This window comes from Athalia rosae, chromosome 3 (genome assembly GCF_917208135.1).
Source record: "Athalia rosae chromosome 3, iyAthRosa1.1, whole genome shotgun sequence".
Lineage (NCBI taxonomy): Eukaryota > Metazoa > Arthropoda > Insecta > Hymenoptera > Athaliidae > Athalia > Athalia rosae.
The window spans coordinates 7,225,469-7,239,828 of record NC_064028.1 but is presented as its reverse complement, the minus strand read 5'-3'; the positions used below and the strand labels follow the sequence as shown (position 1 = coordinate 7,239,828).

General features: G+C 41.1%; 1 protein-coding gene across 9 annotated transcripts in view; it reads left to right on the top strand.

Annotated features, from left to right (window-relative positions):
* Positions 1-14,360, top strand: part of LOC105689960 (trafficking kinesin-binding protein milt) — a 44,800-nt gene that overhangs the window by 26,314 nt on the left and 4,126 nt on the right. For 3 of the 9 annotated variants that reach the window (XM_012407364.4, XM_012407368.4, XM_012407369.4), the window contains 5 exons: positions 12,742-12,818; positions 12,904-13,279; positions 13,403-13,638; positions 13,760-13,950; positions 14,044-14,292. In XM_012407364.4, coding sequence (XP_012262787.2) covers positions 12,742-12,818; positions 12,904-13,279; positions 13,403-13,638; positions 13,760-13,950; positions 14,044-14,292 — 1,129 coding nt within the window. Of the gene's footprint in view, positions 1-1,383; positions 2,265-6,164; positions 6,641-9,068; positions 10,126-11,596; positions 12,361-12,741; positions 12,819-12,903; positions 13,280-13,402; positions 13,639-13,759; positions 13,951-14,043; positions 14,293-14,360 lie in introns of those variants that run through there. The other 6 variants (XM_020854614.2, XM_012407365.4, XM_048652801.1 and 3 more) reach the window with 6 other exon arrangements.

Below are 14,360 nucleotides of genomic sequence, written 5' to 3'. Positions count from 1 at the left end.
AAATTTTAGAAATACTTATCATTAGCATCGATCAAGTTTATACGCGGTAATGAAACGGAATCGAAACTTATTGTGTATTAAAAATTCACCTTGCGTGGCATCCAATTAAAATTTTCTGCACATGACGTAGTACAAATGAAATGTTATTGAAACATCTGGAGGTAATAGATAATAATTATTGAGTATCGCCTGGGCACTGACTCCTATAACAATTCGATTATTCTCGCCTCGCACTAATTCATTAACTTCATACTTATGCTGAGGAAACGAACAGTTATTTATTGCTCAGGATTATAACTGGATCATTCGACTCTGTATGTTTAATATATTGAACGCTTTACGATAGTCTGACTTACCTATCTCTTAACAAAAAACTAATTAACGATATTCGAAAAAAAAAAAATAAATAAATAATTAGATAAAATTGTAGTCAATGGTTTCCGGATGATGAAAGAAAACGAGAGGGTAAATGAATAATTGTACCAACGGTCTGCTTTTATGCAGCTATAAGGATCTAGAGAGTAGATATAATTGAATTTTTTTCGGATCTATATAATATTATTGCCGTAGTGCAACTCCAATGATATAAGATTCGCCTGGAAGCGGTGAAAGTGATTGTTTTTGAAAGAAGACCGGTTCATTGCTTCTTCGAGGCGTTGTGTAGTGCTCTTCATTTTTTAATCGTAACACCGCGCCCAAACTGCAGCTGGATACACCTGACGCGAAAATTCTGGATCACCCATTTCTTACTTACCTTAGCTACGGTCGCGTCATTACTTTTAGTTTGATTTACTTATTGATTTTTTTTTTTTGCGGTTTTTTTCTTGGCTTTTCTATTGTCGAACAAATCGTGATCCACCATCTTGAATCAGTTCATCACTATCTTGCTCTAGCCACAATAACATCGCTTTCTTTTCATACTTTCAAACTGTATAGATCATATCCTTTCTGATATAGACGCGCTGATTATATGAGACGTTAAATGTCCAACTATCTTTTTATCTCGATAGGTGATACAATAATAGGAATATCAAGAGAGAAAAAAAAAAAAAAAAACAAACAATTGCGGTATCGCAGTAGATTTCTACGATGAACGAAGTTTGTATTTTATATCGAAACTAGGCGCGAAGTGTTCGAAGAAACTATCGAACGTGACTGAAAATATATACTCGCGTTACTTAATCTCGTGTATGCGGTTGTAGAAAAAATTAAAATTCTACCACTATCCGGCTATCCGTGATCGCAGACAAGTACGACGAGTATACCACTTCACTCAAATGATTTTTACGTTCACTTCCTGTGACGTGTATCATCAATCCTGGTGATTATACTTCTCGGTATGCGAGGAAAAGATACTAATTACTTTTTTTTTTTTTTAAACAGGTGCATAGTTATATTAATGTATAACTAATTTTAGTGGTGAATGTTTTTTTGCGTACAACATGCTCCGTGAATATGGCAGTGAATAATGAACGCAATTAGAGCAAGAGACCTGTTAATTTGCGCATCGCGTTATTAATTGGCGAAGACGTCGGTACTGAAAATTGTCTTGTTATTTCAAACGAGGGAAGAATCTGAAATTGATTTTCGGTGCAGTGATCGAAGTGAGTGAAAAACTGACTCGACGAGCTTCCTCTTCTTCTGATTCTACTTCTCGACCGCAAAACGAGGGAGAAAAAAAAACAAAGTAATCGACAAGGGTCGTTTCCCCGTCGATCGAGGGGGTCCCTTTCGCCCTGGGGATCAGAGCTATGTCATGAACAGCAAAAACACGAGTTCTTTTTCCTTGAACGGCGGTGGACAACCCCAATTTTTAAACGGGCATGAATCTGCCGGACGCAACGAACGGTCCCGACACGATGGAAACGCGAAGACCGTCTCTTCTCTTGGCTCAACCTTCGAATCAATCGCCCTTGACGTCTCTTTCGCCGGAATTAATAGCAACGGTCCCACCAGCCTCGGCAGCAGATCGAGTCCGAGACACTTCAAGGCCAGGTCGCTTTCCAGCGTCTGGGAGGTACCCGAGCCAGAAGAGAATCCCGAATTATGGGAGGATATCGGGGTCGTTGAATATATGGAAAGGCGATTGGGACCACCGGACGAAAGCACGGTGGACGAAAGGGTCGAAAGTTTGCGACAGATTCTCCTCGACACGGATCTTCACGAGGGGGAAGGAGAAGCGTCGGATTTCCTCTACCATGTCGCGAGAACGAAGCACGGAAAATTGTACATTCGAGTCATCCGGACAGTCCTTATGAACCGAGGTAGGTTTTCGATGGAGCAAAGAAATATTTATCAACGTTGCTAATTAACAGGTGGTGCGAAGTATGTAGGTAACGCGGTACCGCGAGTCAGGGACGTTGCGAGGTAGCAGACGTTATTGTTTATTCTCCGGTTATCTCTTCTCACACCGGCCTCGAAAATGTAGATTTGAAATTGTCCGATGGACACGATAATCATTGCTCTGCGTTCGCCCACGTACCACTCGTGAGAGATTAAAATATTGTTTCTACGATGTAGGGTAATGCGATAAACCGTACAGAGAGATGAGTGGAGGGTACTTGAAATTCGATTAGATAACATTATGTGACGCGCTGGGAATTTTTTTGTCTTTTTTTTCCCTATAGTCGTATATAAATTGATATTGACCCAGACGAATTATTTTGGCCGATTCGATTGTTAATCAAGGTGCATTCTGGCGGTCGCCTCACACCGCTAATTTGTGTTTTTCTTCATTGGTCTCTGTGTAGATATTGGGTTCCACGTAGTTTACCAGTTTTACTACGGAGTGGACTGAACGCCCCTGCTACCAATTATGACGTACAAACCGTTTTGAATTTCACGTGTGTCGAATATCGATCGCGTTATTCGTGTAATTAATATTCATGAGGTTGTAGAGTAATCGTATATCGTGTAGTACCTCCGCAATTTTACTTTGATTTTTATTTTAGTTTGAAGATGAATTGAGCCGGTAATACTAGCCGTAAATTTGAAACCGAAAGTAGGCCTCTGTAAATGAGTAAAATCGGCTTATTAGAAAATGAAAAAATTAAGCCAACTTCGGGAAGCCGTTCAAAAGTTAAATAACATAAGGAACAAACACGTGAACAGAGTAATCATTTAATCGAATCATTGATTTTATATTTTTACGTCATTAGTGAACATAATGATGAATTTTCCGTCAAGATTTCAGCCGTAATTCAGACGCGTTTTTGTTCGGCAGAGATTTTTTTTACAGCGCCCGAAGAGTGCGTCGAAATCTCCGGAAATTAATTTTCCAATGCCATCCAGTTTTCAACCGTGTATGGTACGTTTTCGTTTCGCACGCTCTTTTATTTTTCAAACAACGGAAACAACGTATGTACGTATCTCCCAAACTCCGGGCGTGCACTGCTCGTTCACGTCACTTTCGCGATAATTACACACGATTAACCAAGTCGCTGTACGTCCGTCCCAACTTCGGTATAATTTAATCTTTCATCCTTACTCTGTGTGGTGTATAAATAATTTCCGCGATCTTCTCACGCTTCGAGAGAAACTTTAGGAGGGAAAAAAAGGAAAAACTAAAATGTCTGTGACTTCTGTGAAAACGGTGCAAACCGAAGGCGTCTCTGCGATTAAATCCGCCGAGATTAACGTCGCCCTCGAAAGCTCGCGTGCCATAAATTTAGAAGTAACGGGCGACTCGTCGATCCCGTCCCACTGTCAGCTTCCCTTCAAACCGGAAGACCATAATCTGAATCCGGAATTTCGTCTGACTAAATTCGGCGATATCCGCGGAAGGGGCATAAAGCCGGATCGGGAAGAATTGGAATCTCTGTTATCCGTGTTCACCGAAAACCAAGACGATCGGGATGGCGAACGGTCGGCCCTCGAGGCTCCGCTGTGCGAAGAAACCTCCGTGGTTCGCCTGGACGGATTCGGTCTTCACCTCCTAGAAACTAACAACACTCTCTATCCGGTCATAGACGATCCTTACTCGATGGGAAAGATCGCATGCGCCAGCGTCCTCAGCGGTATCTACGCCCTAGGTATAGCGGATTGTGTGACGTTCCGCATGATCCTTGCCGTTTCGAATCGTATGGTGGACACGGAACGTAACGTCGTTATACCGCTAATCATAAGAGGGTTCAGAGACGTAGCGAAATCCGTGGAGACCGTCGTAAGGAATGTCCAGCTTTTGACAAATCCTTGGTGTTTGATAGGCGGCACAGCAACGGCGATATGTTCCACTCGCGAACTTGTACCTCCCGACGGATCGACCGTAGGCGACGTCATCGTCCTCACGAAACCTCTGGGGACGATGGTCGCCGTCAACATCGCTCACTGGATGGAACTTCCCGAACGTAGAAACAGATTGCTCATCACAATTACGGAAGATGACGCGAAAAAAGCTCACAGCAGAGCGATTGATTCCATGGCCAGAACCAATCGCGTCGCGGCCGTTCTCATGCGGAAATATAACGCGCATGCAGCTTGTGATATTTCATCGCACGGGATCCTGGGACACGCGCAGATGCTAGCTAAAAAACAGAAAAACTCCGTCAGTTTCGTCATTCATAACATGCCGGTTATAGCTAAGATCAGTGGAACTTGCAAAGTCATGGGGAACGTTATGCCTCTTCTTCAAGGATACATGCCCGAAGTCTCCGGCGGACTTCTGGTCGTTCTTCCGAGGGAACAAGCTGCGGCTTATTGCAAGGATTTGGAAAAAACTGAACATAGACAGGCCTGGATTATCGGAATTGTTGAATATGGAAAGAGGACTGCTCGCGTGATCGACAGACCGAGGGTCATCGACGTCCCCGCTAAAGAAACGGGCGCCTCACTTTGGTAAAAAGAACTGCCGTTATGACCCAGAAGATTATCACCCCAGGAATGCTCAGTTACAATTTCACACGGATTTTTTTTTCAAGTCCCACAGGAAATGTGAAACCGTTACCACGAATATAGATTTTGGATACAGTGTCAGATATTAATTTGGATTTATTACTGCTGTAAGAATTCGATCGATAAAAAACGACGTTTGAGAACATGAGACAGTCCTAATTGTATTTTGTATTTTAGCACCTTCTAGAGTCGTATGATGTATCGGTGATCTCTGAAATTGATCTCTAGCGTTTCATTGCGCCGTTTCGAGTTAATTGAAATTTGTCTTCGTGCGGTTGAATTTGAACCGATTCGATCATCGAATAAATTTAATTCAGTGGAAAGTCGGCGTTGCAGGTACCGCGAGACGTTGCAGTTTCTCTCGTCTCGTCGACTGTATAGAATCTTGCAGGGAGAGTGGATTCCATGACCTTATAAAATTGCCCTTTGGCTCCAGGTGAAAAGCCGACGCATTAATCGTTTCGCTCGTCTTGTGATGCTTTTTAATATTTATGCAATTTCACGCCGTAGAATTCTTCATTATTTACAACGATGCGGTACTCTTGGAAAATTCTCCTTTTTCAGCAATTGTTAATGCATTAAAATATCCGATTTCTAAATACGCGGGCATATCATAATACTCGTGTGTAGTACGACGGAATTGAACTAGGTCTTGAATTCACCTACGTTATCTCTATTAATAATCTCTTATCAATGTCAGACAAGACTCGGTAGCTGCGTTTCTCGATTTCATGTTGACTATTGCTCCAGCTGCTGTGCGATAAGCGAATGTACATCTAATAAAAAAAACATCTCATCTCGTGAAAAACATTTTGCCTGATCGACTCGCGATATTTTTTTCACTTTCTTCCTCCTCCAACGACAAAGAACGCCTAAGTGCTGGAATATCGCAGTCAAGGTAGCAACGAATATGTTACGCAAGTCATCGGGTATTTTCGAGTGTAAGTTTTGCCAAATACTCGATGACTCAACTCGTCATTACAGACAACCGTGCCTTCCGAGCTTTGAATTCTCTTCGCGAATCGCGAAGCTTTTCTCGGGATCAACGTACGGAGTCCCGATGCGAATAGCATAGTGTTATCATTTAGTCCCCTGATCGAAATTCGCTGTGAACGATGTAAATTAACATCACGAGTAATTGATGTACGGGATATTCTTTACTCTTGATTTCGTCTTTACGTTACATTCGAATCCCCCTCCAAATCTTTATCCTCGACCTGCGCATAGCGCGCCCTCCTCGTCCACGGAGATTTTTGTAGTGGGAAAGAGAAACATGGCGGATTGATCTCCCTGGACTTCGTATCGGGTACTAGTTTTCTCGTTTCGTAGTTTGTGGAACGTGCTAGTCTCTTGGGTTGTGCGTTCAATGAATTTGGAAAGGTTGACGTCGCACGTTCAGATATCCTATGCCATTCGGTAATAACGCGATTGTGAAATACGAGTGTGAAACAAGTGTTCGAAATATTAATTTTCAGCTCATTCAACCACGGGGAACTACACAATGCTGAGGAAAACGGACGATGAATTTGTACGCCGATCGTAGTCATTCATTTTCTACTGCTACCGCGTCGCCTGCTGATAAGTCCTTGAAATCTTGATCAATCAGCATCAGTATTTTGCGTGGTTTTTTTTGTTGTCGCAACGCCTTTCCGCTTTTTTGTTTGATACGTTCATTCTACTTTATTTGTCATACAAAATCGTCGGTCTGCATCAAGCAAAACTCGCTGCGGGCGAGTTAATGTGTTGAATGGTAAATATACAATTACAACCATATTTACGCTCTGTTAATCGTTTGTCGTAAGATAAAATAACCCAATGAATACGTATGATCGAATCACGTCGTATAGAATTACCGAATGTACGAACGCATCAATGACGTCGTTCAAATTGAGTGTTCCGAATTCAAATGTATGTAATGTAACCTCGCAGAATGCATGCACGAGCGGTGAGTGTGCGGCACGTGCTGTGATTGGTCGCCGGCAAGGGCGTCTGCTTCTGTTCTTCGAAGTTCAACTGTTCGCATTTTTAAATGCCCGCGATCTCCGTTCCCTTTAAATTTTGAATCAGATTAAATGGTCTCACATCCTCTAGATATTTTGGAATTTTTTCTTTCTTTTTTTCGAAGTAAAATATATTCTCATACATGATATCACGCCTCAAACGGGTTACTTTTTTACGTAACGTTCACGTTTCGTGTCTGTAGAGATACATTGAATTTGTTGTTTGTTATTTTTTGCCATCCAGTGTTTGTTAATACGAAAAACAACTCGTAAACTTACGCTCGGTGGCATTACAAGCGTTTTTATCAGCATAGGTAGAACTACAAAGCCAATAAGTAGTTATTACTAACGATGTTACGAAGTCTTACAAGCGGCCAACGTCTAAAACCCTTCCACCGACACAACTTACAATGAGTAACTACGCACAAGACGCGTTTCAAGTTAAAATGTCATATGGCATTGCCCCCAAAATTTCTTTAGGTGAATAACCGAGCCGCCAAATGGCTTCGAATTCTGGCTCTTCGTCGTCATTGCTCGATCATACGTGAAAATAAGTTTTTCATCCTGCATCGTACTGCAGAAAAGCTTATGCAACGTTTAGCAACTTTAGCCTTTCGAAAAATCAATATCTACCTTGAATGTATACACCTTGCGTATGACCACGATATGGTTATAGGCGTGCACGAGTAAACCCAATCGTATATCAACGTTGTCGCGAATTATAATTACGTCACGATTTCCACGCTACACCTAACGTGCTCAAATTTTGTCCACTAATGCTGATATTTTTTTATATCTCCATTCAATGTGCACCGCGGTGTAAGCTCTCCAGACTCACTTTTTTCTTTTCTCTTTCTTCTCTTTAGTCTGTCTGAAGAAAATCTAGAGAATAAACAGCGAGGCGAGAAGAAGGGCTCTTCGGGGATGGACTTTTTATTTTACTTCTCAGCTTCCATAGGCGGCATGCTGCTGCGTCATTATACTTGAATTTTTCTCCGTGGTTGTTTCTCGCAATAACGTCGAGTTTTTTTTTTTTTTTCTTTTATTTTTCTCTCGTGCATATGGTTCAATATTGTACTCCGTCGTAGCTTTCGTAACCGCGTCGCAGTAATGCAGATCTTAGAATTCGTACGCTTCGTGGGTAAAATAATTGAGAGAGAAAAAGAAAATTGGACCACGAGCGTGCAAGTCTATCGCGCTCATCATCCATCATTTGTAACTAAATACCCTGATATTTTTCAAGATAATATCAAAGCTCTACGATATTACACGCGTACGATGTAGTAGCTTCATCATTCACCTGGAGTGCTCGACTTTCTGGGGATAATATTACCGACGTTCACCTCCGTTACCTTAGTTAATTATCTATGTATACTTATAACAACATGCCTTGTGTACTAGCACGTGATTTATGCGTTACACTCCCGATATACAATGGATAAATATTATCTCGGTTCGTCCGAAATTGTAGATATTACACTCGCGTCCTCGTAATCACATGCGGCAGTTTGGAAAATCTTTGTATCTTTTTTTTTTTCTCCCTTGGGTATACGTAAGAAACATCTTGTTACGAGCTCGGAATTGAGTTTTTCCTCTGTACGCACATTTATGTACCAGCTTTGTACTGCGTATAATTTTTCCGTATTATACGCGTCATTTTGCTATTGAATGAAACTGTGGAAGTAATTTCTTCTGGATTATTCCTGTTCATAACGTTGGAGAAATTTAAACTAATGGTTCGATGCGGTTGTCATTCTCATTATATTATTCCGTTTCCTGAATTCCAACGCGAACGAACCGTTTTAAAATCCTTGCAATTTGCAGATGCTCAATCTCGAATTAGTCTCGGTCTTCTGCAACCACTCACAGGAATTCCCACTCCCAGATATAATCTTCAATTTGAATCGAACGTCGGAGAGAATCGTAGATACGACTCTGGTACAGATATATTTTTTATGTCATAAATTATAATAATATAGAGATATCTACGATGACATTAATCAAATTGAAAACTTCGATCAAACCATGTTTGCCACGGATTAACTTGTTCAAAAATATTTTTATCGTATGTCTTGGAATGTTAACCGGTCTTATCTCTATTTTGCGGATAAGAAAGCAAGAATTGATACTTTACACTTCGCCAACACCCGTTAACTCACTTAGACCCGTGTGGGGGTTATCCTTATGAATGAAAGTTCATTCCGAAATCTCGAAAAATACCCCGAGGGAACAAACAGGGATGTGTACGTACGTACGTACATAGGTGAAGTTAGATGACCAAATCCTATACGAACACTGAATCGTATAGATTAGGCGCCGCATATTTGAGGACTCAAGTTTCCTTCGGCGTGTGTATATAATAAGTTCAGCCATTCATTCGCATCGACTTACCACGATAAGATTATCGTGATTATCGATATATCTGATATGTACCTACAAGCATAACGTGCGAGAAATTAATATCAGTTATCATTTGACCACCGTTATAGGAGGCATGGCTGCCGCGGAGCGGAGCAAAGTGACTCTTTTTTCTTCGTCCCCGTAACATTCAGGGCGCCGGGTATGATCCGGAAAAAACGACCCTAGCCCTCCCTGTACTTTCCACCACCCGTTTATTTTACGACGCGAGTGAAATTCGAGATAAATTAACGCGTGTCATAGTCAGTCTGTTAATCGGTGATTTCATAGAACAACTTGTAAAATCGTAACGGGGGGTGGTTTGAAAAAAAAAAAAAATTAATCCTAACTTTTGATATATTGAGTATACGTTAGTTTTAATAAATAAATATATAAATAGATAGATAAATAAAAATGTTGCGCTACGTCAATTATTATGACGACAGTTCAGTTTGGTCGAGTCCTGGAGAGGACGAACGGCCCGTGGAGAAGACGACGCTGGACTCTTCGGAGACCAGGGACGAAGGGGAGATCCTCGAGGAGATAATCCACGAGGATAACCGCGAGGACGATGACCCTTACGAGTACGACGAAGATATACCACGACTCGGCGAAGTCGAAGGTGCCGATTCTACGAGTTCGATACTCGAAAACGAACGACGAAACTACACCAGTCATCAGGATCATCTCGATGCGATACCACCTACCACGGTCGCCCCTCATTTTTCCGCGAGATCTGCGGCGAGCACCAGATGCTGGGGGTGCGAAAGATGCAGCGGTGGTCCCCCTCTTTTTCTTCTGACATCACCCGCCGAAGCCGTCTGCACTTGTCAATCTTGTCAGTAGATGTATTTTCATCTGCATTTTCTAAAAAAAAATTTATTCAAAAAAGGCAAAGAAAGAATATTCAATTTATATACAAATTTGAAGCTGCAAACCCACGCCACGTCATTTCTAAAAGTTGACCAATCGTTATTTTGTACTATTGCAGATTTACTAGTCTGAAGTTGCAATAGATTTAATCCTGACGCAGCGTGGACGAGCTTCAAAGTTTGATGGTGATTTAAAGAAACAAAAAATAACGTGAAAAATTTCAAATTTTTATCCCGAAAAAGGATACCTACATGAAATTGTGTATGTGGATATGATGTCAGCGTACACGAATTGATATTGTGATCCAGCTACTGCTTGATGTCGCTTTAATAATAATCAACACGTGAATGAGTTTGTGCGGACGATTGGCGATGTGTGCTTCATTTTCAACCGAATCTCTATTTTTCTCACTTCAATATATAAATAATATTTTGACGTGCACTTGCTATAGCGAGAAAAAGGCTGCAGATTTGACTATTCGATTCACCGCTTACACGCACACGCATATAATTGTCCACCCTGTCTGAACCGTACATGAAATTATCTTTTTTTCTATTCTTGTGAAAACGAATGAAACCGAGAAATTTATCGTAAGATAAAAAATCGTCAAATCGTTAATTTTAAAGCAAAAGATTTTAGAATGCTAGAATAATCACCATATTTTCTAATCGACCGCAGCGTATAAATTTCTCACCAAATATTGCTCTACGGACGGAACTAGTGTTCTATAAATTAAAATCAATGAACGATGTGTGAAAACCGGTTAATTCTATTTACATAGATGATGAAGTATAGGGCTCGATCATTCGAATATTACATATAAACGCGCGCTGATCAGTGAGAGTGTGAGAGACGCACATTCTAGAGATTTTTTTTTTTTCATCTCAGTTCTTTTTAGTCGTATTCGATTTCAGTTCTTTGACCCGTAGGGAGTGTCATGTGCATGAAAGAACACGTAGTACCTATGTTTGTTTTCTTATTTCTTACCTGTACAATTCGAACGGATATTGTTAATCACGAGTTGGACATATTCGTGAGTGAAACGCGTTAGTCGGTACAGGTACTCAGCAGAATGTATTTCTATTTATTCAAATTCTCGAATCATAGAACGAATCGATCGGATATTACGTACGCACGATTTTTGTCGCAAAATCTGTCAAACTATGATGACAATTGAACGATTTCACAATATTTGATATTTTATGTTTGAATAATATTGGGACCAATTTCAATCAAACGGACGTCAGATCACAGAGATCGACGAATTTCTATCCATAACTTCACACTTTCGTTTAATTTACCCACCGATATAACGAATGAAAGTGAAAATTTGTGTACGTTCTCTTTGCCCCCCCCCCCCCCCGGGGTCGTCAAGGGTCGCTTTTTTGATCGTACGAATCACGGCCTCACAACTACGTTTCATTTAATTATCGGCACCGGAATAGTTGTCAAAAAATTGTTGATGTTGTTTATACGATTCGTCATGCAGCGTCTCTTTTTTTTTCGAATCTTAACTGAATTTCAGACAATTTCAATCCAAAGAATGACTCGATATTTGTTCCTAAGATTCTCCCCCTCTGACTCATCCCTGTCTCTTTCTGGTAACACGTGGGAAGCTGCATTCGCAGTTATAGACGTTGAATGCGCCAGCGTCGCGACGCCCCGACCGGTCGATAACGAGTGTATACCCATGCACAGTTTACTCCCCTTGTCCAAGACCCGCAGATTCAGCATCCCCTTGGCGACTAGCCGCTGCTGCTTTTGCTTTTTCTTTGCACGTCGTTATAACACACGATAAAATATCCAATTGAATTTTTCGCTGGCGCAGCGAAATTCGTTATACCTATCACTTGTCATGTTATTGTGTACCGTGTTACGATACAATAAATCCTTTATTTCAATAAAACACTATTATAAATTTTTGTCATTCACTCGCGTGTTAATTAACGAATAACCATTTGATATTCTTTATGCTTGGTATTTACGGTGTATTTTGAAAGTCGTATTCCATCCTTTTCCGCTTAGTCGCCACGAATCTTGAACGGCTGGTGGTACCGTGTAAATAATGGAAGTGTACTGCATATTTTTTGATAAATGTTCTACCAAGCTTTGAAAATTTTTGTGACGCGAAATCGCCCCAGTGAAAGTGGAGCAAAAGTCGACTCTGCGATTGCAGAATCATCTGCCGATTATTCGTCAGGTAGATTTAAAGCAGTTATAACGTTGTTCGTTCTCCTATGAAATGCGGTGACTAGCGATGTGATGAAACATACTATACACAACATTCTCGTGTGCTGTAGTTTCGAATATTTTTTTCTCTCTTTGTTCAAGTTTATTGTTGCGATGTGAATTGTATTAAACCAGTGCAAGAAGCTTTTTATAATTTTAATCATAAGCAATTTTTTGTGACTTTTTGCAGCACGCTGTTTCAATGATAAATTATCGTCGTATTGATGTTCGAGCCAACAGTTCAGCTTTTTCTTAGAAATTAGACGTTGGAGTGATTGCGGAGATATCGGATTCAATATACTTTTGTCATCCTTTCATTTTACTGACTGGTGAATTTGTTTGTCTGTTGCAGTTCTATGTAGTAACCGGGTGAGCCAAATGACAAAAACCTATAATGATATAGAAGCAGTAACCAGGCTTCTGGAGGAGGTGAGCATAATTCCATTCCTGGGTCAAGTTTCATTTGTTTACACCTTGGACTCGGTCTTGAGATTCTTCTTGACATGTTTTTCAGAAAGAGAAAGACTTGGAGTTAACAGCTCGAATTGGCAAGGAGCTGCTAACCCACAACCAAAAACTTGAAAGTAATGTTACGTCGCTGGAAACAGAGCTGAAATTAGCCAATGAAAAAATTACCCAACTGAGTCATGAGCTGATAAAGAAAACTGAGCTGATACAAATACTAACAAACGATGTCGACGACTCGGGATCAGAGAGTGGCACTCCAACGGGCCTGCGAGGGATTAATCTGGATATGATGCAACGGAGAATCAGCGTCCTTGAAGATGAAAATAAACAACTGCGTACAGAATTCAATAACTTGGTACACGATGCCGATGATTGCGAGGAGCAGGAAGCACGCCTTGTTAAAGACATCGCCGCGCAACTAGGTAACTTCATTCTGTCTTTTCCAATCTACTCGTCAAGTTCAGAGCTTTCTCTAGTTTGTTAGACCTCTCTTACCATGCGGAACATAACATATAGGAACGCATAAACAATCGTCAATTTTTCAGCGAGTGCCAACATGGAGGTAGACGGCATTGCGGATGAACTGGATCGCCAGAAGGAAGAGAACAGGCTTCAGCACGAGCAGATAGTCAGTCTCACGAATAAACTGGCTGAGACTGAGCTCAGACTTGCTCGGTTATTGGCTGAACATGACGAAGTTGGTGCCACGCTAGTCATTACCAAGGATAATCAAAATATCCTTGCCAATGAACTTGCTGAATTCAAGGATCGGTACACAGAGGTACAGGACCTTTACATAACAGAATCTTTATATACCAGAATTTGGCTTGTCGTTTCCGGTAACGAATAATCTTGAATAAAATTTCGTTTCACTGACTCGTTGTTTTTAATTATTGTTACAGGTGGTGACTCTGCTAGCTGAAACACAGGATCAGTTGCGTAAACAGAGGAAGAAAGGGATGCCCATTGTTCGTGGCGGATCACTTTTCCCTTCACTTGGTGCTGCCCCGCAGCCGGACTCTATAGCTTCAGAGCTCGAGTCTTCATTGTATTCTGAAGCAAGTCTTGATTCCGGGATCATTAGCGATAGAATGTGAGTTGCTAGGAGTGATTCGAATCTTGCCAATTTGTCCTTATACTCGTTCGAATTTTGAACTAATTTACCTTAACTCTAATTTATTTTCAGGCCAGCTTTCAAGAAGGTATTCGAAACTGTGAGAACTGCTTCCCGAGCGTCGTATGCCGGCAGTGTAGATGCTAATCAATTCCCACGCCTCGGATCTATGACCACTTCAACTTTGTCTAGTGGATCATCAGGTCCTCGTATGAGCTGCGGTGCATTACGTCCAATCGCATCATCAGGATTTCCTAGTTTGGACTCTACTGGTCACAGCGATAGCGAAGGCTCCCTGTTGACTGATTCCGAGGATTATCCGTGAGTTTCTTTATCAATGTAAAACGGGGTTTCAATGTCCTTATAAAACAGAAAAGACTGTGTTATAA